This window comes from Cryptomeria japonica, chromosome 11 (genome assembly GCF_030272615.1).
Source record: "Cryptomeria japonica chromosome 11, Sugi_1.0, whole genome shotgun sequence".
Taxonomy (NCBI): domain Eukaryota; kingdom Viridiplantae; phylum Streptophyta; class Pinopsida; order Cupressales; family Cupressaceae; genus Cryptomeria; species Cryptomeria japonica.
The window spans coordinates 262,474,396-262,498,225 of NC_081415.1; the positions used below are offsets into that span (position 1 = coordinate 262,474,396).

The following is a 23,830-nucleotide window of genomic DNA, read 5'->3' on the forward strand; positions in this document are numbered from 1 at the left end:
TTCTACAAACACTGGACCGCAATGAATATCTCTGTCACTACGGCGCGCTGTTCGTCTGTGTGATCTGACAAAATCGCTTTCCAGCCAACTCACCAGCAACTTCCTAGCGTGGAAAATTTCGGAATTTCGGATTAAAGCAAGGTGTGGCGGGAACCAATGTCTCTCCAATAATTCACTCTAACGCGCTTTCCTGACTGCGTACTTTTCTTACAGAGATTAAAGTTCTGCGTGACGTGACATAAAGGCTTCCGCGTTGCCTCTAACGTGCTTTCCTCGAAGCCGCCTCCACTGTTTTACTTTGACTGTTACACATCTTTCTCACACATTTTATTATAAAGAGGACTCTCTTCTCTGCATTTAGTCGTTCGCCCTCTTCTCTGCTTTTACTCCCTTGCCCTATTCTCTGCATTTAGGCCCTTGACTTCTCACTGTATTTGAAGTTTTTTCTCCAAATTTTCTGCCGTTTAATCTTTTCTATTGCCTGCAGTTTCTTTCATTCTTTCAATATGGCTTCCTCATCTTCCTCCTCTGTTACGCCTACCCAACTCATTGATCAAATCCTAAACACAAAAGCAGATAAGCCAGACTCCGAGGATCTTAGACGATTAGTCCAGCAAATCGATGATCTTCTTGCTCGTTACGACGCTCAGCTGGTACAAAGCGTGCCCTTCTATTCATTTCATTTGATTTTTCCATATTTTTTTGCTAAACAACACCATTCATGAAATTATATGCAGCAAAAGAAGAATCCCATCGGAGGGAAGTTGGCTGATCTGCCGTCTGCTTCAGAGGCTTCTAGCTTTGGAGAGCAGGTGTCAACAAATGTGAAACAAATTGCCAATGAGGTACACACAGCATCTTATAAGTATTTCCCTATTTTTTCCAACAATTTTTGCTTTGTTGTAATTGTCAATAGTTTGGATGAACTTTATATAGGGGAATTTTTTATGAACATTTAGTATAAATCACCAATACCGATATTAAAATACAACAGGAAATATTTATTGCAGTGTGGCACTGACTGTCGCACCAGAATATGGTACAAATGAAAATGCATGTTTATTAGTAGATATGATCGTATATAATACAAAATCAATGATTGTTAAAAATGGGTAAAGATTTTTATCTAGATTTATGAATTAGTAAAGTCATGAATAAGGGATCACATCTTTGATGAGATTTGAACCTTATTGTCAAGAACTAGACACCGCAATTTAACCATTACACTATCCAATACAACCCTTTACACATTTTATTATATAATTGGTTGATTTTAAGTATTATCTAGTTTTATAGTTAAAAGATTAATTTTGATTAATAAAAATAAATTACTTAGCATATTTTAATATAAATAAGGTCTAACATTGTTATTTGACTATTAGATAATTGATTATGATGATATTTGTAGTGTATAAAAAGATCATGGTACTTAACTCTAGGTTTGATGTTGAGTAAGTGGTGATATATAGCGTTATATGTTTTGCCATCTTAAAACATGCTTGTGATTGCATCAAATGATTTCAATTATACTAAGAAAGTCATTTTTTTTGTTCTAGGTCATTTAACAACTTTATATGGTTTGTCATCTTAAATCATGCTTGTAATGAGTAATTACATCAAATGCGTTCTATTAGATTGAGGAAGTCATTTATAATGTTTAATAGTGTTATATGATTTGTCCTCAATCATGTTGTAACTACATCAAATGATTTTTGAGAAACTCATTTTTATTGTTTTAGGTCATATAATATGTTATATGGTTTGTCATATTAAATCATGCGTGTAATTACATCATGTAATGTTCCCTACTCGATTAACATAATTAATCTATTTCAATATACTAAAATTGATTGAGAGACTAAACATGAAGCCAGTCATTGATATTCTTCAATCTATTAGTCATTAACAAGTGCTTGTTTATTTTCCTCATTAGATGATTAATTTTATTATTCATAGTTCTTAATATAGATATTGGACCTTGCTACTACTTCAATTTTAAGGGATAAGGGTCTATGTATATTACCAAACAGCTTAGAGACCAATTACAATAGGTTCCCTCAAATTTTATAGATCCAAGCCCTTACCTATGTTGTGTCTATACCTTCAAGGCTTATGGGTCACTGATCCCTACCCTATCTTGGGACTTAACCTATTGCTTGGATTTAGACCACCTCTCTTTGGAACATCTCATTCCCATCTTCTTAAATACTGACACTAGTAGTTACAAGCATTAGACTATAAGTATACTAACTTCTCATGTATTTTGAATATATATGAAATTAAGTATGACTATCATACATATTGCAATCCATATTGATATTACTATTAAATTCCGCACAAGAACATTATTAGGTTTCATATATTAAGGATACATATTAAGCATATCCCCATGTATGCCACCAAGAACAAAGATGCCACTACTTGTAACTTAATAACAATTCTGATTTGATATGATTTGATCCTTGGTGCTCTCATTGGAGACTTTTGATTCCTTTCCTTCATATCTCTCAATGTGAGGGAAATGCCACACCTCTTCATCATGTATGCCCTTTGTCAGGAGACACACCCTTTCACCATTAGCACCCTTTGAAAGAGTGCAACTCTTCATTATTTCTGCCCTTTGAAAGGGACACAACCTTCCATAATCAGTTTTGCACTTATTTAAATCAGTTTTGCACTTCTTATTCCTAAATGATCCCCCTCCCAAATAAAGTTCTTTTCTTCTTTTTATATCTCATGTTTGAGGGAGACGCAACTTTTCACTACATGTCTTTTGACCATTCATCAACTTAATTAAATTTTGATTATATTTAATTATATTTTTTTACATTTTAATTTTAATTTTATTTTTTATTCTTTTGAATTTAAATTTTATTATTATTATTATTATTAAATATCAAATTCTATTGCATAGTGGGGACATTGCACATCAAATGCTTTCTATTAGACTAAGAAGCTAATTTTTATCATTCTAGGTCATTTCTGCAATATAATCTCTACACCTACAAAATTAGCCTCTTACTTATGGAGTCAATCTTTCTTCATGGATTCAATCTATTTTTTCATATCTTTAGATTCTTGCTTGCCATAGGTATCTAGGCAAAGTTTATCATTAAACTAGATGGCATTTGTTGATAAGTTGGAGTTCATTGTGTAGGGTGTATTTTCCTTCAGTAAATTGTAAGTTGATTTTAGAGTTTTGATATGTTCAAAGATACTTTTCCCTACCATGATAAATTTTTAGAAAGTGCTTGGTAAACTTTTTAACCTGTAACTTGATCAATGACATTGGCGCAACACACTCGCTCCATGTGAAACACTTTTGACTTGGAGCTATGAATCATTAGGTAAAAAACGGGGGACCTCATTCCCATATAACAATTATAAGGTTCAAATTCATGAGGCCATTGGATCAGTGAAGGCACAAGCCTTGTGATCACAATGGCTTAGTGGGGTTTTGAACCTTGGTGGTCACAACAACACCACCACCACTTAACCTACACACTGTAGGAAGAACCCCCTATCATGATAAATTTAAAATAAAACAAGATTTATCTTTTTATATAATATCCTAGTCTACAAATTTGAATGGCTTGTGGGAATGAGGCCTAATTGACCATGATTAAATTTGAATTTAAAAATTACCACATCTTTATCACACAATATTAAACTTGGGTTAGTTTTACACCTACAAATTTGATCCAAAACAAGAGGTGCTAAAATTGAAAACCAAATAAGAATTTAATGACGAATCTGGTCATTACCTTTAAAACAAATATTTTTCATCTTACAATTATAAAGGTAGTTTTCTATACATTGTTATTTATATTAAGATTTTCATATTTTAGTCTTTTAGAATACAACATTTATATAGTAAAAAATAAATAATTTTTATAGAAAATTAACCTTACAAATGAATAGTGAAATTTGTATACTGATTATCATAATTAGTAAATATGATGGATATAATATTTTCATATATTTAATCAAATAAAAGTATATTTAAATAATAAAAGTTTTATAAAAGATATGATATTTCTCATGAATTAAAAAATTAAAAATAAATAAGATTAATAAAAATATAACATCTCTTATATTTTTCAAAATTTAAAATGAATATCTTAAATAAAAAACATACTTTTGGCAATTATTTTTTAAAATTGTTATATCTTTCCTTTTCAATCTTCATTAATGATATTACCTATAAGGATTGATGGGATAAATGATTTCATTTGTGTGGGAGATATTATTTAAATTTATTAAGTGAAGGTCCATTCCTTCTAACGACAAGGTGTGTGCAAAGGGGTTGTATGTTAAGAGGGCAAATGGTAGTCCATGATGTATGTTATCCATCTATAATGGAGTGTTTAGGCAAAATATTAGTGACAATATGCCATCTATTTTAAAGAGAGACTGGCGCAAAGGAAAGTGCAAAGTGATAGTGCTCAATGTTAAAGGGAAAGAACAAGAGTGGTTCTTGACTATATCTATGGTCTTTACAATTTTTTTGGATTATATATACTTACAGATCACCAATCTAGGCATGAAGAGTTGGATGAAGTATAGATTTGGGCTTTGGTAAAGTAGATAGATGATAAGTCATGAGTATTTGGATGTTACAAGCATAGAGCATAGACATTGGTGAAGTAGATAAATGATAGCTCTTTTGTTAATATCAAGTCAATTATGACAATCATAAGTCTTAGTTGTGGCAATACAATTATAATAGAGACCTCTTCCTTTTTGTTAAGGAAGAAACAAAGACAAAGGAGTATGAAAGGTTCATCACTTATACTAATTGAAAATCAAGACAAGCTATCTAGAGGAATGCAAGATATACTTGCATATTTATATCTAAATCTCTCCTTCTCTATTATTATAAAAAGAAAATCTTAGATTCTCCCATAAAAAAATATATACCAAAGTAAAAAGTAAAATGTGAATGCTTAATTTTTTTTGAAGGTTTGATGAGCTTATGTGATTTACTCCTTAACATTTTCCAATAAAAAGATTAGGGGAGATCAATAAATAAAATAATGAGAAACTATTTTAGTGTTGAAAGTTCTTTGGAATTAGTTGTCAGTATTTTTAGTACAATGATATCATATTTTGGGGGATTTGATAAAGCTTATTATTACCATAATTCATTCTTTAATGTCATTTTAACACAATTTATTATTAATAACAAATTAGAAAGTGACATTTGATAAAGTTATAGTTAACATAATTCATTCTTTAATACCCATTTAACCCAATTCATTATTAAGAAAAAATTAGAAAGTTTTCATAAAATTCTACTAGAGACTAAATAGAAACTTTGGATGTAATAACATGAATATGTTCAAAAGACCCATCATAATTGACAAAACAACTTTTTTAGCAAAAGTCACATATAACCAAAAAAATTTATTAAAGTAAAATAGCTTTCAAAGTGTGTGAAGACATTATTTATTTTTATCTATCTACTTACCTATTTGTGTTTATATGATTCTATATAGTAATTCAAGAGATAGATAATGATATTCATATAGAACAATAAAATAATTCTTAAAGTAGAAGTAAACTAACATAGTTCTCTCAAATGTATCTATGTCAATGATATTAGATATATTACTAGGAGTATTTAAGATGTATATGCCTATAATATTTTTTTATTGATATATGTACTTTGTTGAATAGTGTGGCACATCAATCTCATTAATTAAAGTGTAAATCTTCTTTTATTGAGTTTTTTAGTTTTGTCTATAAGCTAGGTGAGGCAAAAAATGGGGGACCTTAGCCGTAACATGATTGCAATACATTAAAGTGAATATTTCAAACTCATAGGCTTGGTAGCGTTGCAAGGGTGCAAACCTCGAGAGCACACCAACCCAACAAAGATTTGAAGCACAAAATTATTGGCATGAACTTCAATGCAAAGGTTAAAAAAACACGAGCACAATTACCATGATAAGAATGACCTACTGAGGATTTGAAGCTTAATGATTATAACAACAATACCATAATTTAACCATTGTACTATGGTATGAATGACAAAATGTAAAAAAATTATATATTTTATTTCATTTGTAAAATTATTTTTATTTATTTTTAAATATGAATTCATAATTCTTTACATATTAATTTAGTGAAAAAGAAGAATTTGACTATGACATATATATATATATATAATTTGAAGTATTGGTAGTATAAATTATTTACAAATCACACGATCGTAAGTTTAAATATTAAACTTCTCGATTATTTAATCTATTTTTTTAATTTGAAAATAACTTATTAAATTATTTTTTATCTTCTATACTAGAAATCATGATAGTAATTTTAATTGAGCAATTATTTTATTTAGTAGACCATTTTATGAAAGAATCAATTAATTTTACTTTTATTTTTTGAATGTTGCTACATTAATTACTAGGTGTTGAGATTTACAAAGAAACCAAAGAGGAAATATTCATTCTATTTATTAGTAATTTTTAAAAAAAGGTTTTGTAGATAAAAGAATATTCTGGTGACAAACATCAAACAACCATAGCGATATTAAATCATGCTTGTAATTACATAATGTAATGTTCCCTACATGATTAACATAAATAATCTATTTCAATATACTAAAATTGATTGAGAGACTAATCATGAAGCCAATCGTTGATATTATTCAATCTATTAGTTATTAACAAGTGCTTATTTATTTTCCTCATTAGATGATTAATTTTATTATTTATAATTCTTAATATAGATATCAGATCCTACTACTAAAGATTTAAGGGAGAAGGATCTATGTATATTACCAAAGCGCTTACAGACCAGATATAATAGGTTCCCTCAAATTTTATAGATCCAAGCCCTTACCTATGTTGGGACTATACCCTCAAGGCTTATGGGTCATTGATCCCCACCCTATCTTGGGACTTAACCTATTGCCTGGATTTAGACTACCTCTCTTTGGAAGATCTCATTCCCATCTTCTTAAACATTGACACTAGTAACAAGCATTAGACTATATAAGTATACTAGCTTCTCATGTATTATGAATATATATGAGATTAAGTACGATTGTCATACATTGCAGTTCATATTGATATTACAATTAAATTTTGCATAAGAACATTATCAAGCTTCATATATTAAGCATACATATTAAGCACATCCCCATGCATACCACCAAGAACAAAGATGTTGCTACTTGTAACTTAATAATAGTTATGATCCTATCTAATCTGATCCTTGGTGCTCTCATTGGAGACTTTTGATTCCTTTCCTTCATATCTCTCAATGTGAGGGAAAGGTCACACCTCTTCATCATATATGCCCTTTGGTAAGAGACACACCCTTTCACCATTAGCACCCTTTGAAAGAGTGCAATTCCTCAGCATTTCTACCCTTTGAAAGGGACACAACCTTCCACAATCAAATATGCACTTATTTAAATCATTTCTACACTTCTAATTCCCAAATGATCCCCCCCCACCCCTCCCTAATAAGGTTATTTTCTCCTTTTTATATCTCATGTTTGAGGGGCCACAACTTTTCATTCCATGTCTTTTGACCATTCATTAACTTAATTAAATTTTGATTATATTTAATTATATTCTTTTACATTTAAATTTAATTTTTTTATTTTGTTGAATTTAAATTTTATTATTATTATTTACTATTAAATTCTATTTCATAGGTGGGGACATTGCACATCAAATGATTTCTATTAGATTAAGGTGGTCATATTTATTGTTCTAGGTCATTTTTGCAATACAATCTCTACACCTACAAAATTAGCCTCTTACTTGTGGACTCAATCTTTCTTCGTGGATTCAATCTATTTTTCCATATCTTTAGATTCTTGCTCTCCTTAGGTATCTAGACAAAGTCTATCATGAAATTAGATGGCATTTGTTGATAAGTTGGAGTTCATTGTGTAAGGTGTATTTTTCCTTCATTAAACTGAGTTAATTTAAGAGTTTTGATAAGTTCAAAGATACTTTGCCCTACCATGATAAATTTTTAGAAAGTGCTTGGTAAAATTTTAACCTTTAACTTTATTAGTGACATTGGCGCAACACACTCGCTCCACGTGAAACACTTTTGACCTGGAGCTATGAACCATTAGGTCAAAAATGGGGGACCCCATTCCCATATAATAATGTTAAGGCTCAAACTCATGAGCCCATTGGATTAGCGAAGGAACAAGCCTTGTAATCACAATGGCTTAATGGGGGTTTGAACCTTGGTGGTCGCAACAACACCACCACCACTTAACCTACACATTGTAGGAAGAACCCCCTATCATGATAAATTTAAAATAATACAAAATTTATCTTTTTATATAATGTCCTAGTCTACAAATTCGAATGACTCGTAGGGATTGACCATGATTAAATTTGAATTTTAAAATTACCGCATCTTTATCACACAATATTAAACTTGAGTTAGTTTTTCACCTACAAATTTGATCCAAAACAAGAGATGGTAAAATTGGAAATCAAATAAGACTTTAAAGATGAATGTGGTCATTACCTTTAAAACAAATATTTTTTATCTTACAATTATAAAGGTAATTTTTTATACATTGGTGAATATTAGGATATTCATGTTTTAGCCTTATGAAAATACAACATTTATATAATAAAAAAGTTATAATTTTCTTACAAATGAATAGTGAAATTTGTATACTTATTATCATAGTTAGTAAATATGATGGATATAATATATTCATATATTTAATCAAATAGAAATATATTTAAATAATAAAAGTTTTATAAAAAATACAATATCTCTTATGATTTAAAAAGTTAAAAATAAATAAGATTAATAAAAATATAACATCTCTTATATGTTTAAAAATTTAAAATGAATATCATAAATAAAAACCATACTTTTGGAAATCATTTAAAAAAAAAAATGTTATTCAATCTTCATTAATGGTATTATTATAAGGATTGATGGGATAAATGATTTCATTTGTGTGGGAGATATTATTTAAATTTATTAAGCAAAGGTCCTTTCCTTCTAATGACAAGGTGTGTGCAAAGGGGTTGTATGTTAAGAGAGCAAATGGTAGTCCATGACGTATTTTATCTATCCATAATAGAGTGTTTAGGTAAAATATTTGTGACAACATGACATTTATTTCAAAGAGAGACTAGAGCAAAGGAAAGTGCAAAGTGATAGTGCTCAAGAGTGGCTCTTGAATATATCTATGGTCTTGATAAAATTTCTAGATTATATATCCTTAGAGATCACCAATCTAGGCTTGAAGAGTTGGATAATGTACAATTTGGGCTTCGGTAAAGTAGATAGATGATAAGTCATGAGGATTTGGATGTTACAAGCATATACATTGGTGAAGTAGATAAATGATACGTCTTTTGTTAATATCAAGTCAATTTTTACAATCATAAGTCTTAGATGTGGTAACACAATTTTTATAGAGGCATCTTCCTTTTTGATGAAGAAACAAAGACAAAGGAGTATGAAAGGTTCATCACTTATACTAGAAGAGATACTTGCATGTTTATATCTAAATATTTCCTTCTCTATTATTATAAAAAGAAAATGTTAGATTCTCCCATAAAAAATATATACCAAAGTAAAATGTGAATGCATAATTTTTTTTAATGTTCGATGAGCTTATGTGATTTACTCCTTAACATTTTGCCATAAAAAAATTAGGGGTGATCAATAAATGAAATAATGAGAAACTATTTTAATGTTGAAAGTTCTTTGGAATTAGTTGTCAGTATTTTTAGTACAATGATATCATATTTTGGGGATTTGATAAAACTTATTGTACCATAATTCATTCTTTAATACTATTTTAACACAATTTATTATTAAGAACAAATTAGAAAGTGGGATTTGATAAAGTTATAGTTAGCATAATTCATTCTTTAATACCATTTTAACCCGATTCATTATTAAGAAAAAATTATAAAGTTTTTATAAAATTCTACTAGAGACCAAATAGAAACTTTGGATGTAATAACTTGAATATGTTCAAAAGACCCATCATAATTGACAAAACAATTGTTTTAGCAAAAATCACATATAATCAATTTTTTTTTTTATTAAGTAAAATAGCTTTCAAAGTGTGTGAAGACGTTTATTTTTATCTATCTACTTAACTATTTATGTTTATATGATTCTATATAGTAATTCAGCTAGATATATAATGATATTCGTATAGAACAATAAAATAATTCTTAAAGTAGAAGTAAACTAACATAGTTCTCTCAAATGTATCTATGTTAATGATATCAGATATATTATTAGAAGTATTTAAGATGTCTATGCTGATAATTTTTTTTTTATTGATATACATACTTTGTTGAATAGTGTGGCACAACAATCTCATTAATTAAAGTGTAAATCTTCTTTTATTGAATTTTTTAGTTTTGCCTAAGCTAGGTGAGGCCAAAAATGGGGGACCTCTGCCGTAACATGAATGCAATACATTAAAGTGAATATTTCAAACAAAAGCTTGGTAGCCTAGAAAGGATGCAAAACTCAAGAGCACACCAACCCAACAAAGATTTGAAGCACAAAGTTATTGGCATGAACTTAAAAAATGCGAGCACATGACCATTATTAGAATGGCCTAACGTGGATTTTAATCTTAGTGATTATAACAACTATACCACAATTTAACCATTGCACTATGGTGTGAATGACAAAATGTAAATATTTTATATGTTTTATTTAATTTGCAAAATTGCTTTTATTTATTTTTAAATATGAATTCATTTCTTTACAGATTAAATTTAGTTAAAAAGAAGAATTTGACTATGATAACATATATATATATATATGTGTGTGTGTGTGTGTGTGTGTGTGTGTGTGTGTGTACATATATATATATATAAGTTTTGTTAGCATAAACTATTTACAAATCACACAGTCTTAAGTTTAAATATTAAACTTCTTGATTATTTAATCTATTTTTTTTCAATTTGAAAATAATTTATGAGCTTATTAGATTATTTTTATCTTCTATACTAGAAATCGTGATAGTAATTTTAATTGAGCAATTGTTTTATTTAGTAGACCATTTTTATTATAGAATTTAATTTTATTTTTTGAAAGTTGCTACATTAATTACTAGGTACATTGAGATTTACAAAAAAATCAAAGAAGAATAGACGATTTACAAAGAAATCAAAGAAGAAAGATTCATTCTATTTATTAGCAATTTATTTTTTTAAAATTGTTTTTGGTTTTGTAGATAAAAGAATATTCCGGAGACAAACATCAAACAACCATAGCAATATTGAATGCTATTGGAAATGTTCATTGGATTGCGGTGGGTTTCTTAGTGGTGGGTGCAACTTTTGAAATTGTAGACACCATAAAGGCCAACAAGGAAGAGTGCTTAAGACTTTTTAAATCTATGATTGATTTGTCAAAAATAATCCTCCAGCTTCAAGTACTTTCTGGTTTACAAAAAGAGTTGCATGATAAATTGAATGAGTCCATACAATTAATAGTGAAAGGAGCCATCTTATGTTGCTCCCAGAAGAAAAGGACAGGATTTAAAAGGTACATAGTGAATTTACCTTTTGAAAAGGTTTCTTTTTAAAATATTAATATGCATTTACAATTGTCTTCTTGATTATCTGGTGATTAGTTCTTAAAGCAACCACTTAATTTAGTGTTGTATTTTTAGTTGATGATATTATATTTGCTTTCTTTGCTCAAACATTGTTGCTTTACACTCAGTTCTAATTTCTTTTCATTTGATTGGATAATATAAAGGGTGTTTAAAGCTTCAAGGGATAGACAAGAGCTTCAACAACTTTGGAGTGCTATGGATCGCATGCGTGAGATGCTTCATATACAAATAAGCACCTCTATTTATCAAAGCATGCAAAGCCCTCCTACCCTTATTCCCACCCTTGATAATGATGCAGGTAAAACATCAATACCCAATTGATATTGAGCTACTCTTTTGTTAATTATTATAATTGGTACATTGACATATTCTAACTTTTTACACGTTTCTCTAATTAGCAGTTGGAATAGAAGGAAAAATAAAAGAAGTCATTCAACTACTCAATTGGCAGAGTAATAATGGAACATCAGCAGTGGTTATATATGGTATTGGTGGGTCTGGAAAGACCACATTAGGAGATGCAGTTTTTTCTTCTTTGAAAGATAAACTTCAAGGTTGGAAATATTCTAAAGTTACTCTAATTCAAAATCTAGAAAAAAATCCTGAAGTAAGCAAAATTCAATCCTTGATTTTGGAAGATTTGACTGCCACTAAACATGATGTAAGGGACTTTCAAAGTGGACGCCAAATATTGAAAGACATTATAGAAAAAGAACCCGTTTTCTTATATGTTGACAATGCTTTGTATCTAGAACCATTGAGAAATCTTTTACCTAAGGATTTTACAAATGCAAAAAAATTTCGATTACTTTTAACAGCTAGAGAGACAAATGTCTCAGGGGTAATTGATTCTTGTGGAATTGAACCGTGTGAACTCTATGAAGTGGGATCTCTTCCTATTGATGCAGCCATTCAAGTGTTATGTAAACAAATAGACAGAAAAAGAGACAAGGAGTCTGTATTGCAGGACAGACCTCAGATTAAGAAAATAGCAGAGAAATGCAATTGTTGTCCTCTGTTTTTGGAGGTAATAGGGGCTTATCTTCATCAACGCAAGAACAGAATCGAATCTTATGAGAAAGTACTTCGTTGGCTAGAACCTGGAGATGAGTTTGGTGGCACTAAGAAGTACAATTTTGATGAGTCAAGGGTTTTGTTTTCCTACAATGAGCTTGAGCCAAGCGCTAAGGAAGCATTCCTTGACATATGCTCAATCTTTTCTAGTTGGCATTGGCATTGGCAATGGGATTCGGTTTGGGATTGGGAGGAAGTTGCATGCATTGTTGGAGAGGAAGAAATGGTATGCCTAGAAGAAGGAGCTCTCATCAAGAGAGAAAGTGATAAGATAAAGATTCATGATCTTATTCTAGCAGCTGGTCATAATAAATCAAAAAACAATCGATTTAAAAATATTAAAGATTTTTCTTTAGCTTTAAAAAATAAAGAGGTATGTATAAATTTTCATTAAATATATTTGAAAAAAAATATTAGAAAAATTTAAGCTTTCACTTTCTTTAATTAATTTCAGTATAAACTTTGTGAAATACAAGTACTTTGTTTGAATCCTTATAAACATTTTTTTTTGGTTAAATTAGTTTGATAGTCTCTGAATTTTAACAGCTTTTTTCGCAAGTAAAAGGAGTATGCATAGAAGGCATAAAGAGTCCCTTACATATATCAGCAGAAGAGTTGGATGCCATGAGCCGATCTTTGCGAATATTTTATTTGGGATATAGAGCAATGAATTTGACAAGTTTTAAAGGGAAGTGCAGCAAACAATTTGATGAGCTAAGATGTCTTTGTGTGGAACGTGGGGTATCCAATTTGCCAATGAATATATTCAACCTCAAAAATTTGAGATACCTATCAATAAGTAAATTGGAGGAGGATATCATTTTGAGTCCATCCATGGTAAGTAGTTAAAGGATTTTCGCATAATGATGACTGGTTTCTTCTTTCTCAACTGTGATTTTTAACTTTTTTTCTCGAAGTTTTCTAATTTTCCCTTTCAGTGTTTAGCATTTCGAGATATAAAAAAAGGTGTGGTCCGAGTTATTAATTAACCTTCGTCGTTGTCGTTGCAGAATCTTCCAAATTTAAACGTGCTCAAATTGAATGGTAGCCGAATAGATGGAATCTCCGAAATTGTGCATCTTCGTTCATTGAAGCGGCTGGAGTTGGTTGAATGCAATGCTCATGGAATTTCGGAGTTTTTTCCAAATTTAACTGATCTGCAAAGGTTGACACTGTCCAAATGTAGAGACCTAACAGAACTTCCCGAATCTCTTGTCAGGCTCCGGTTTTTACAGAAGTTGGATTTGAGTTTCTGTATAAATCTGAAGCAGTTGCCGGCTGGATTTGGGGAGTTGACCAATCTTACTAAGCTTAACCTGTCCGGTTGCCACAAACTAACAGAATTGCCCGAATCTCTTGTCAGGCTCCGGTCTTTACAGAAGTTGGATTTGCGGTCTTGTGGAGAACTGAAGCAGTTGCCAGCTGGATTTGGGGAGTTGGTCAACCTTACTGAGCTTGACCTGTCATTTTGCTGGAGTTTGCAAGAGCTCCCGCGTGATTTGGAAAAGCTTACCTCATTACATTCATTGAATGTAGAGTACTGTTCCAGTCTGCTTTGCCTCCCAGCTGAACTGGGAAACTCAAAATCTTTAACTTTTTTACAAATAAATGGATGTGAAAGTCTGACATGTCTTCCCCATGGCTTGATGTCTGTGTGGAAATCGGAAATAAATTTTGAAGACTGTTCAAGTTTAATTGAAATACCAGAAGAAATTTGCAAACAGACAATGCTCACAAATATTTCATTAAGTCGGTGTACAAGATTGAAGATGCTTCCCAGCAGGTTGGGTGAGCTCACTTGCCTGGAGAACTTAGACTTAAAAGGATGTGAAAGCTTACAGGAGCTGTGTAACGACTTTCATTGCCTGGGAAGATTAAAATATTTAACTTTGGACGGTTGCAAGAGCTTGTCAAGCCTGCCTCTTGAGTTTGGGAAACTTAGTTCTCTAGAAACCTTAGTTTTATCAGAATGTGAGAAACTGGAGGAATTGTGCAGTGACTTCCATTGCCTTGTAGCACTAAGAGATCTAAAAATGTCCAAGTGTGATAGTTTACGGAATCTTCCAGATCGTTTTGGTGAGCTTGGCTGCTTGGAAAAGTTAGATCTATCAGGATGCTCTAATTTAGTAAAGCTTTCTGATGATTTCCATCTTCTTCCATCTTTAACAAGTCTGGACCTTTCCAAATGTGAGAGTTTGGGTGGCGAATGGATGGATAGTGTGGGGAATGTCAAGAGCTTATGGTGCCTCGACATTGTATGCAGTGAAAAACTAATACTGCGGTGGATGCAAATGAAGAGCCAAAAAGAAAGGAACCTGGTGGTGGTAACAGACTTTCAGGTATAAATTGTAATTTTTACTTTGCGCTAAAATGTTATAGATTAAATTTGGAGCAAATAATTATTATTTGATGAGAAATTTAAGAATTTATTCCGTTATTGTCTTGGCCACCCATGTGAAGTTGCAGGATATATGCGTCGTTTAAAATTGGATTTATTTAATTTGCAGAATCACTTCTTTTTTGGGGGGTTAAAATTTAGATCGCACTCCATTATATAGTTTTTGTCATTGCGTTGCAATTGCAGGGTAGAGATAAAAAGGCTTTGTTGTTGGAAGCGAAGGCTTTGTTGTTGGAAGCGGTGTTGTCGAAGGTATTTGATGAGGAAGGGCTTCTGGTTGATGAAGCTGAACGCCCCTTCCATTCATCCTCACTTCAACCACAAACTCAACTCATCCTCATCATTGACGAGGAATATCACTATAGCTGGAAGTGGGAAGCATTGGGAAAGAGCCTGCAGCAGCTGCAATGTAATTCAAAAGAGTTGCAAATCATATATGTTGGGACCCATTTTAAAACAATACGCTCTGAATCGGCCGTCATCAGATTCCTGGCTTATACACCTGACATAACCCGGACTTCCTCTTTCTGTCATAAATTATTTGCTTTGTCTCGCACTTATGGCGGCATTGCAGTTTTTCGTAGCACTGATCAGTTAGAAGGAAACAGCCTAAGGTGCTTGTCAGCGTGGGAAGACATATCGGATGAATTGGCCTTACTCGCAAACACTCCTAGAGAGAGCAATGTTGAATTGCTAAAAGAATTGCTGGTAACTGAAGAAACAGATTATCTCTTGCTCAATGGAAATCATGAGGTATTGTTTTCGAGTAATTTTGTTTGTAAAATGTAGTCTCGAGTTTTAATTGTGAAGGAGACGTTAGAGTAATAGATAATAATAATTGCAGGTAAAGGTTTCCGCTCTACAAGGAAAATTGATATTACTGCTGGTCACGTATCTTGATGAGACCCTGGAAGTACATACCTCAGCAGCCGTGAAAGAAATGTATCTGAAGATGCAAGAGAGCCATGATTATACCGTTGAACTTGTTTGGGTTCCAATTCCTAATCATAAATTATCATGGGAGGATTTTGAGAGAGCGGCTGCCAATGCTCCGTGGCCAGTGGTACCAAATCCATGGTTGATAGAGCAGCGAAGGTGGTCATTTTTTGGGAAGGAGTCACTCAATTTGCCATTCGTTTGTGTGGTTGACCAGAAGGGAAGGATTATAAAGAAAGATGCAATGGCTATGATAGAAAGGTCGGGTGTGCAGGCGTATCCATTTTCTCCAGCTCGTGAAGAAGAACTGAGGAAGGCGGAGTGGGAGGGATTCAAAGCCAATTCTTTATCCACTTTGCAATTCGTCTTTCAAAATCTGGAGCTTCTCTCAAACAAGGTGAGTTTAGAACAAGTCTACACCTTTCTCTTAGCTATGCTCTTTAAATCTCAGAATTTATGTATACTTAAATGGCGAAATGATTGAATTTGAGTTGTGGTGTGATAGGTAAAGGAGATGGTGGATCGTGGAGTAATGATGTTGTTCTGCGTGGGTTCACCTGAGAAGATGATGGAGCTCGCCCCTCGTTTGAATTCTGCTTTCACAATGTTGGAAATGGACTTCCAGCTCTTTTATGTTGCTCACAGCCAGATCTGTGGAAAAGATTATGACGTGGCTTATCAAAAGCTAAAAGAAAATGAGTCAGAGATGTGTGGCATAACAACACTCACCATGTCTGATTTATACAGATTATGGCGGCGTGTTAAGCATTTACAAAACGAGTTAATGAATGGAATGGGAACAGATGAAAGGATAGTGAAGGTGAGAAGAATGGTATTGGGTCTTGCTAGTGCAGAACATGAGAGGTGGATGATGAGGATAGTGTTGGTGGATGGAAGAGGTGAGATGGTAAGTGGGAGGGGAATGGAATTGGTAGAAGAACTAATGTGTGATGGTGAAGAAGAAAGCAAGGAAAAATTGGTGGAGGAGATAAAAAAGGGAGGAGTTGAGAAAAGTGTGGAGAGCAGATGGAGAGATGGAATCATCCATCCCAAACATCATCCCCAACATCCCCTCCTCAAACTAGAAGATGGCATCAAGTGCAGTTTATGCGGTGGGGATGGGACTTGGGAATATCAATGCAATGTATGCGAAAAGTATGTACTATGTTGGTTGTGCAAGCTAGAGCAGTGATGAGAGATGAAGTAGTATTGTGTATAAATGAAAGCGATGACATTTTTCAACTATGGAGTATCTTGTCAGTTCTTTATGCGCTTAAAATTTGTTTTATAACATTTTAAATATATATAAAAAATTGAGGTTTATTTAAAGAAGATAAGTTTATACTTCTTTTTTTATTTACAGTTTATGTTGTGAGGAATCATATTCATGTAAGACAAAAAAAATTGTAATAGTGAAGAGTGAGGGAGAGTAGTGATAAAGAGATGAAGTAGTTATATTTTTATTTTTTTTCATTATATTATATTATTTTTCATATAAAATTTTAGATATTTAATTATAATTGTTTTAAAAAACTATAATTTTTAAAAAAATATTATTAAAATTTAATTAAAAAATTAAGTTAATTTAAAATTATATGAATAATTCTATATATTTAGCATATTTTTAAAAAATCAATATTTAATTTAATAAAAAGATTTAATGGTGTTAATCATATGTTAAAAGATTTTTTCTTATGTGATTCAAGTTGATTAAATCAAATGTACATAACATTATTCTTGATGTTATTCAATTTAATTAAATAACAAACACAACAATTTTATTGATGTATCTAGGGTAATTGAATAATTTTTGATAGATAATTTTTTTTCAAAGGGACAAATTCCATTTCTATATATAATCTAAAAAATCTCCTTTTAACTAGGGTTATATAGATAGATTATATTTTTCAAGTCTTTTGGATGTGCCTTGTAGACACTCAAAATGTCTCACTACTAACAACACTAATTAATCATCTTATTTAAATAAATAATTAAATAATTATTTAATTATTTAGCTAAGCTAATGTTGTTCTTCTAAACTGATATTTCATCATATTTTATCATTTCTAATTACTCAATTTCCCTCAAATCATTTAATCATTCAACCTCCCTTTCCTAAAATTAAATAAATAATTGTTATTAATTAATTAAATTAAATTTCTAGTTTTCCCTAATTAAATAATTTCATAATTTGTTTAAATTATTTAATTATCTAATTTATTCTTTTCCAATTAATTCAAATTTTAATGAAATTCTAATTTTATTGAATGTGCATGTCATTTCGTGATTTTGAAAATCAAAATTCAAATTTATATGTAAATTCATGCCAAATTCTTACAACACATGCTAAATTCCTAACTAGCATTGACTCTGAGTTCAACTGTTAATCACCTTTTTCTGACTAAGCAACCAAATCAGCCAATTGGTCAGTTTACTCAGTCAACTCTTTAATCACCTTTTCTAAATCCAAATTAACTTTTTTGAATAGATCAATCAAATTAGTTAGCTCATCAATCAAATCGGTTGACTAATCAAACAATCTTGTTCAACTGATCAATCAAGCTAGTCAACTCCCAATCAATTCAGTCATGCAACCAGTGCAATTCATAATCTTCTCCAATCAGTATTGTCTCAAGCAATCTCAATTGTTGATCGATTCAATTCTCAAATGAATCATGGCCATTCAGATTCTCTCTTTGACATCTATAAACTGAACATCAATTTATCATTTTTAATAATCATGATCTTCGAATTCTTCTCATCTTAATGCGGGTTAGTAGCAACACTTTGAGAGCCAACATATCATAGTAAAGAGAAGAACAATGGAAGTGACACACAACATGTCAAGAGGGAGTTTAATTTGATTATTTCATTATTTAGTTGTCTTGATTATGCATACTTTTATTATGTTATGTTTGAATTTGTTAATTAAGATTCAGGTTTTGCGATTCCCCTTTTAATTCTAATTAACTCGATTTTCAATGATTTCAGGCGTACAACATTTGGTGAATATGAAAAAAATCCTAAAAATCATATAAATTCCTAAAAACAAATATGATCCTAAAAAATTCCCTAAAAAATCAAATATGATCTTGAAAAAATCCTAAAAAATCATACATGTTAGTGTAGGGTTTTTCTTTTTCTTATGTTAGGGTTATTTATTTTTCTTACACATATATTATTAAGCTTGCTTAGGTTATTAGGAGATGTTAATACGAAGACACGTGCCAAAATACTTCAGCTACATGTGTAACTATCCACCTCACATGGGTAGTTGAGTTACACACCCTCTTTTGACTTGTTGTGCTACCTCTCATAACCACTATTTTATCATTTCCTAAGTGGGTTATGGGGTAGTTGGGTTTCTCACCCTCTTTTAGCCTTATGTGCCAACTTTCTCAACTCTTTCATGTCTTCATGTAAGGAGGTTATGTCACATGTTATGGCATTTACCAAGAAAGCAAAACCTTTCACTTTTTATGGAAGTGGGAGTTAATGCACCTCTTGGATGTATATGTTATTATTTTTTTATATTATAAGCACTATACTCTCACCTTCACTACTTCAGTGATAGCTCGGTGAGAGTCTTCTCCAAATTGTCTTCTTTGTCACTTTTTTCCCTTATATTGAATATTTATCTGCATTCAACTATTTGGATCATCGTTCATCTATTGTTTGGAGTTGCATGTGATCTATGAACAACATCAGATCTTGGCTCAGTTCTTGGTTCTCCCAGAGTCTAACATGGTATCAAAGCCATGTTGTCTGGTATAGCTCATTATTTTTTTAATTTATTTGAGAGTTTTGAGACTATTAGATAAATAATATTTTCCTTAAAAACCAAGTATTCTCTTCTCTTGCATTCTTGTGTGACTTGGAGAATCAGAACAATTTAAAGGAAAATAAGCTTCTAGAATAATCTGGTTTATTACATATGCACATTCCTTTGAGATCTGGGTGATTGTAGCTTTTTGGTAATATTGGAAGCTTATTCGACATTTCCAGAGTGTCTAGAAGGTAGGAGAAGTCAAAAGTGACTTTTATTTCACCAAAATCAAAGTTTGGAGGAAACAGTAAAAAAATAGACTGAATTATTTTTTTCTAGAGCTATTTTAATTTTGGCTTCTGAATTTCAGCTTCCCCTTATTTGCAGAAAAAATATTTTTGGGTGTTCTTCCTAGCATTGAAAATCTTTTGGTTTTTTGATGTTGTTCCCAGAAAAATTAATACTTTTTGCAGAAATCAAGTTTGAAGAGGGTGTGAGATGTTTTTCTAACTGGCAAATTCAGTAACCTCTCTTAAAAGTTGCATAACGTTTGCCTCAGGTGTCAGATTTTTGCAAATGAGTACTTAACAAAAAGCTGGAAATGAGAACTTTCTATCCACACAAGTTCCATTGAAAATTTTTGCCTTTTCTCATTAGATATTGTAGGTTGAATCAACCCAATATTTTTCCTTGAAAAAGTCATATCTTTCACCTCACATCTTTATTTTTTTTAAATAAATAGTTGTTGGAAAGGTATTGAGATGCATTGAGCAGCTATAAGGCTATTTTTTAGATCTTTTATCAAATTTATTTCTATTAGAACTTTCTATTTTTGGCCATTGGAGCCTTAAAAGCATTTTAATCTCATAAAAGGCCTTGTAGATGCATTAATTATAAAGTGCCAACCATTATTTTTTTTTTTTTTAGGGGGGGGGGATGATTTATGAGGGGTCAGTGCAAAAAGATGAGTCCACTTTTTGGCCAAAAAGTGGAACTGTTTTCCCTGTTTTTCAGATTTTGTCTCACTTGAGCTTAAATTTTGAAACACTTAGAGATTGAATCTTGGAAAAAGTCAGTAATATAAAAGATAGCTCTCTGAGTGTACTTTTCAAATATGTAATTTATTTTAATACCCACATAATAATAAATAACTTTTTGAATGGAGTTCTAAAAACTATGTTTTAAAAATGTCTGTTTTAGGATCATACCATGCATGTGTACGACCCACACTTTTTGACACAATTAAAATTATTTTCTCAAACCGTTTTGGGAAATGGTTTGTAACACACTGAAGATTGATGAGCATATTTTTCTATATTTTTTTTAATTAATTTTTTAATGGCCGTAATTATCTTTTTAAAAATTTGACGTGTACGACCCACATAATTTGACGTAAACTTAGCATTTTTTGATTTTTTTTTTTAAATTGAAAAGAATTTTGTGTAGATTGATGACATATAATTTTTTTTTCAAAATTCATTAAAATAAAAAAGTTATTAAATTAAGAAAATTAGTTAATATTTCAAATTTATGGACCTGATTTAGTATAAATTAAATGAAAAATAGTTAAAATAATCAATGTTTAAATTAATTTACATATTTAGAATCTAGACAGTATAATCTGAAATGGGTTTCAATTTCGTATAAAAATTCTCGGATTAGAGGCACGTAAACTATTTCATTTCATCATATTTGTGCTTTCATTCATGGAGCTTTGAATTTGCAGGTTCATGTCTCAGGTGTGGCCATCCCAGGCCTATCCCGGGCCTAATCCCGAGGCAAGTGGCGGGTTGTGAATTCAAATTTTGCATAACGGGGGCCCGTTTCATTTTTTGCCCATTGGATTTAACAACGGGCCCCTATTTTAAAAACGGGGGCCCGTTATTAAAACGGGGACCTGTTATTTAAATAACAGGCCCCCATTTCTAAATAACCGTTACTGTAAAAAAAAAGATAGATTGCATCGATTTACCACACTATCATTGAAATCCGTACTGACAAAGATTTTTTACATCATTTGGCAGTACTTTTTAATATTTTTTACATTATTTTTGAAGAACTCAGTAAAAAGATATTATTTTTTGAAGACGAGTTTGTAAAAATGGGTTCTAAGCAACATCAAAAGAAAAAAAAGAGGACAATGATAGTGGACGAAATTCAAGCACAAAGAGAGAAGGAGGCAAAACGCCAAAGAGATCGAAGATCACAACAACGATAATTGAATAACACTTCTGAAGAATCTAGTTCAGTGCTTGTTGTAGATGAGACCATTGAAGACATCATGATGGATGCAAGAAATGTAGAACCACACACGGGTATGACTGTTGATGCAAATGTTGATGTGGATGTGAATCCTGGTATGTTTTTAAATCTTGATGACTATGATGCCAATCAAATTGCTGATTTAAATGAAGCTAGATATAAATTTCATACACCAATACGAAAAGAAATAAAAATTGAAAATATTACACTACCCTCTCTGAAAGAAAATGAATGTAATTTGTTTACTATTGATAGCAATGTGCTAGATAATCTTAATGGGTTAGTTTCTTGGAGACAAATCAGAACACATGCAAACAGATTATATAAACAATTTTTCTATAATAAAAAGTTAGGATTCCAATGTCAATTAATGCTACAATTAATAAAAATGTTAAAAATGCATAAAGTCATGAAAAAAATAGGTATTTATGCAAAACCAAAAAGAAAAGATGAATCATATAAGCAAGTTGTATCTACTGTTGCCAGTGCCATCGATTCTATAGGAAAAACAAGTCGATCTAAAGATAAGAATGCAACACGTAGAGTTATAACGACTGCTATAGTTGACAAAATGATTGTTAGTAAAAAAATGTTAAGTGATATAAGTGGCTATTTGAACTTACATCGTAGAACCTTGTCAAGAGCGGCCAAAAGAAGAGACATAATTGAAATTGATCCACTAAACCATAGCTGGAGTTTTAGTGGTAGGCTTCAAAGGTCGGACATGAAATTAAATGATGAAACTAAACAATTAATTGCAAAATTTTGGCATGATAACACTAGAGTTTCATCAAATGCTAAAGATGTTTTAAAGTTAAGGGTGGGATCAAAAATTCGTGATCCTCATCCAAAACATCTTCTTGACATGACTCAAACTGAATTCTTTAAAAAATTTAGTGATGAATCCGTGTTAATGAATTTACGAATTAGTCAAAGATCATTTGAAAAATGCAAACCCTGGTATGTTAAAATCAATAAACAAAGAATATCTTGTTGTTGTAAAACTCATGTCCAGTTTCGTTACTATTATGATGTTTTTCGATATATTCGTTGTATATTGCATGGTAATGATCTTGTGTAGGATTGTGGTGTTTATGTTCCACCTGAAACTATAAAAGATTTTATTGGAAGTTTATTTTGTAAACCACCTAATGAACAATTATTTCTTTCCAGTTCATGCATTTATGGCCTTTGCAATTTATGTGAGAACTATTCTTCGATAGGTGAATGTTTGCATGAACATGTTTCATCTGAGTTTGGACAAAAAATGGTTGATGTTAGGGGATTTAAAAATATAGAATACCCTCTAAAGGATGGAAAGATGGGGAAACGTTTAGAATTGATTACAGAATAGAATAGTGTGAATGCATTTATTAGTGAGTTTAAAACTCATATTGTTCCAAAATATGTGAAACATTCCCAACATGCCTGATGACTTGATGGATAGTTTCGCATATGCAAGAACACATTTCCAGTTGGAACAATAGTATCAGTTGTGGATTTTGCAGAAAATTATACTCTAAAACCACAAGAGGAAACTCAATCACAATACTACAACTCAGTGCAAGTGGCCATATTTGTGCACATTATATATAGACATGACCATGACAGTACAGAAGATAACAGAAATTTTTTGAGGGAGTATCATTTCTATGTTAGCGATAATCGATTACACTCTTCAGAGTTTGTCCAACATTGCTTCGAGGTATTTTATGATAATCTTAAGGAAAGAGAAATTGACATGAAAGAACATATGATATGGTCAGATAACTACACTGGACAATTCAAAAAT

The 23,830-nt window shown here is 31.3% G+C and overlaps 1 protein-coding gene across 2 annotated transcripts; it reads left to right on the forward strand.

Annotated features, from left to right (window-relative positions):
- Positions 1-348: 348 nt before the first annotated feature.
- LOC131069707 (uncharacterized) lies at positions 349-17,255 on the forward strand. Of its 2 annotated transcripts, none has more exons than XM_058005239.2 (10): positions 349-653; positions 738-845; positions 11,216-11,529; positions 11,746-11,900; positions 12,001-13,049; positions 13,223-13,513; positions 13,687-15,015; positions 15,261-15,827; positions 15,919-16,407; positions 16,516-17,255. In XM_058005239.2, the coding sequence occupies exons 1-10, from the start codon at positions 507-509 to the stop codon at positions 17,200-17,202; spliced, it is 5,136 nt and encodes a 1,711-aa protein (XP_057861222.2). In that variant the 5' UTR covers positions 349-506; the 3' UTR covers positions 17,203-17,255. The 2 variants fall into 2 exon arrangements, with proteins under 2 accessions (XP_057861222.2, XP_057861223.2); XM_058005240.2 differs by having other exon boundaries at positions 12,004-13,049.
- Positions 17,256-23,830: the final 6,575 nt, after the last annotated feature.

What these genes read in the sequence shown, in the direction of transcription:
- LOC131069707 (XM_058005239.2), top strand. Translation starts at nt 507, where the DNA reads ATGGCTTCCTCATCTTCCTCCTCTGTTACGCCTACCCAACTCATTGAT. An exon ending in TAGCTTTAAAAAATAAAGAG is followed by an intron (nt 13,050 to 13,222) that starts GTATGTATAAAT and finishes GAATTTTAACAG; the next exon opens with CTTTTTTCGCAAGTAAAAGG. An exon ending in TGCTCAATGGAAATCATGAG is followed by an intron (nt 15,828 to 15,918) that starts GTATTGTTTTCG and finishes TAATAATTGCAG; the next exon opens with GTAAAGGTTTCCGCTCTACA.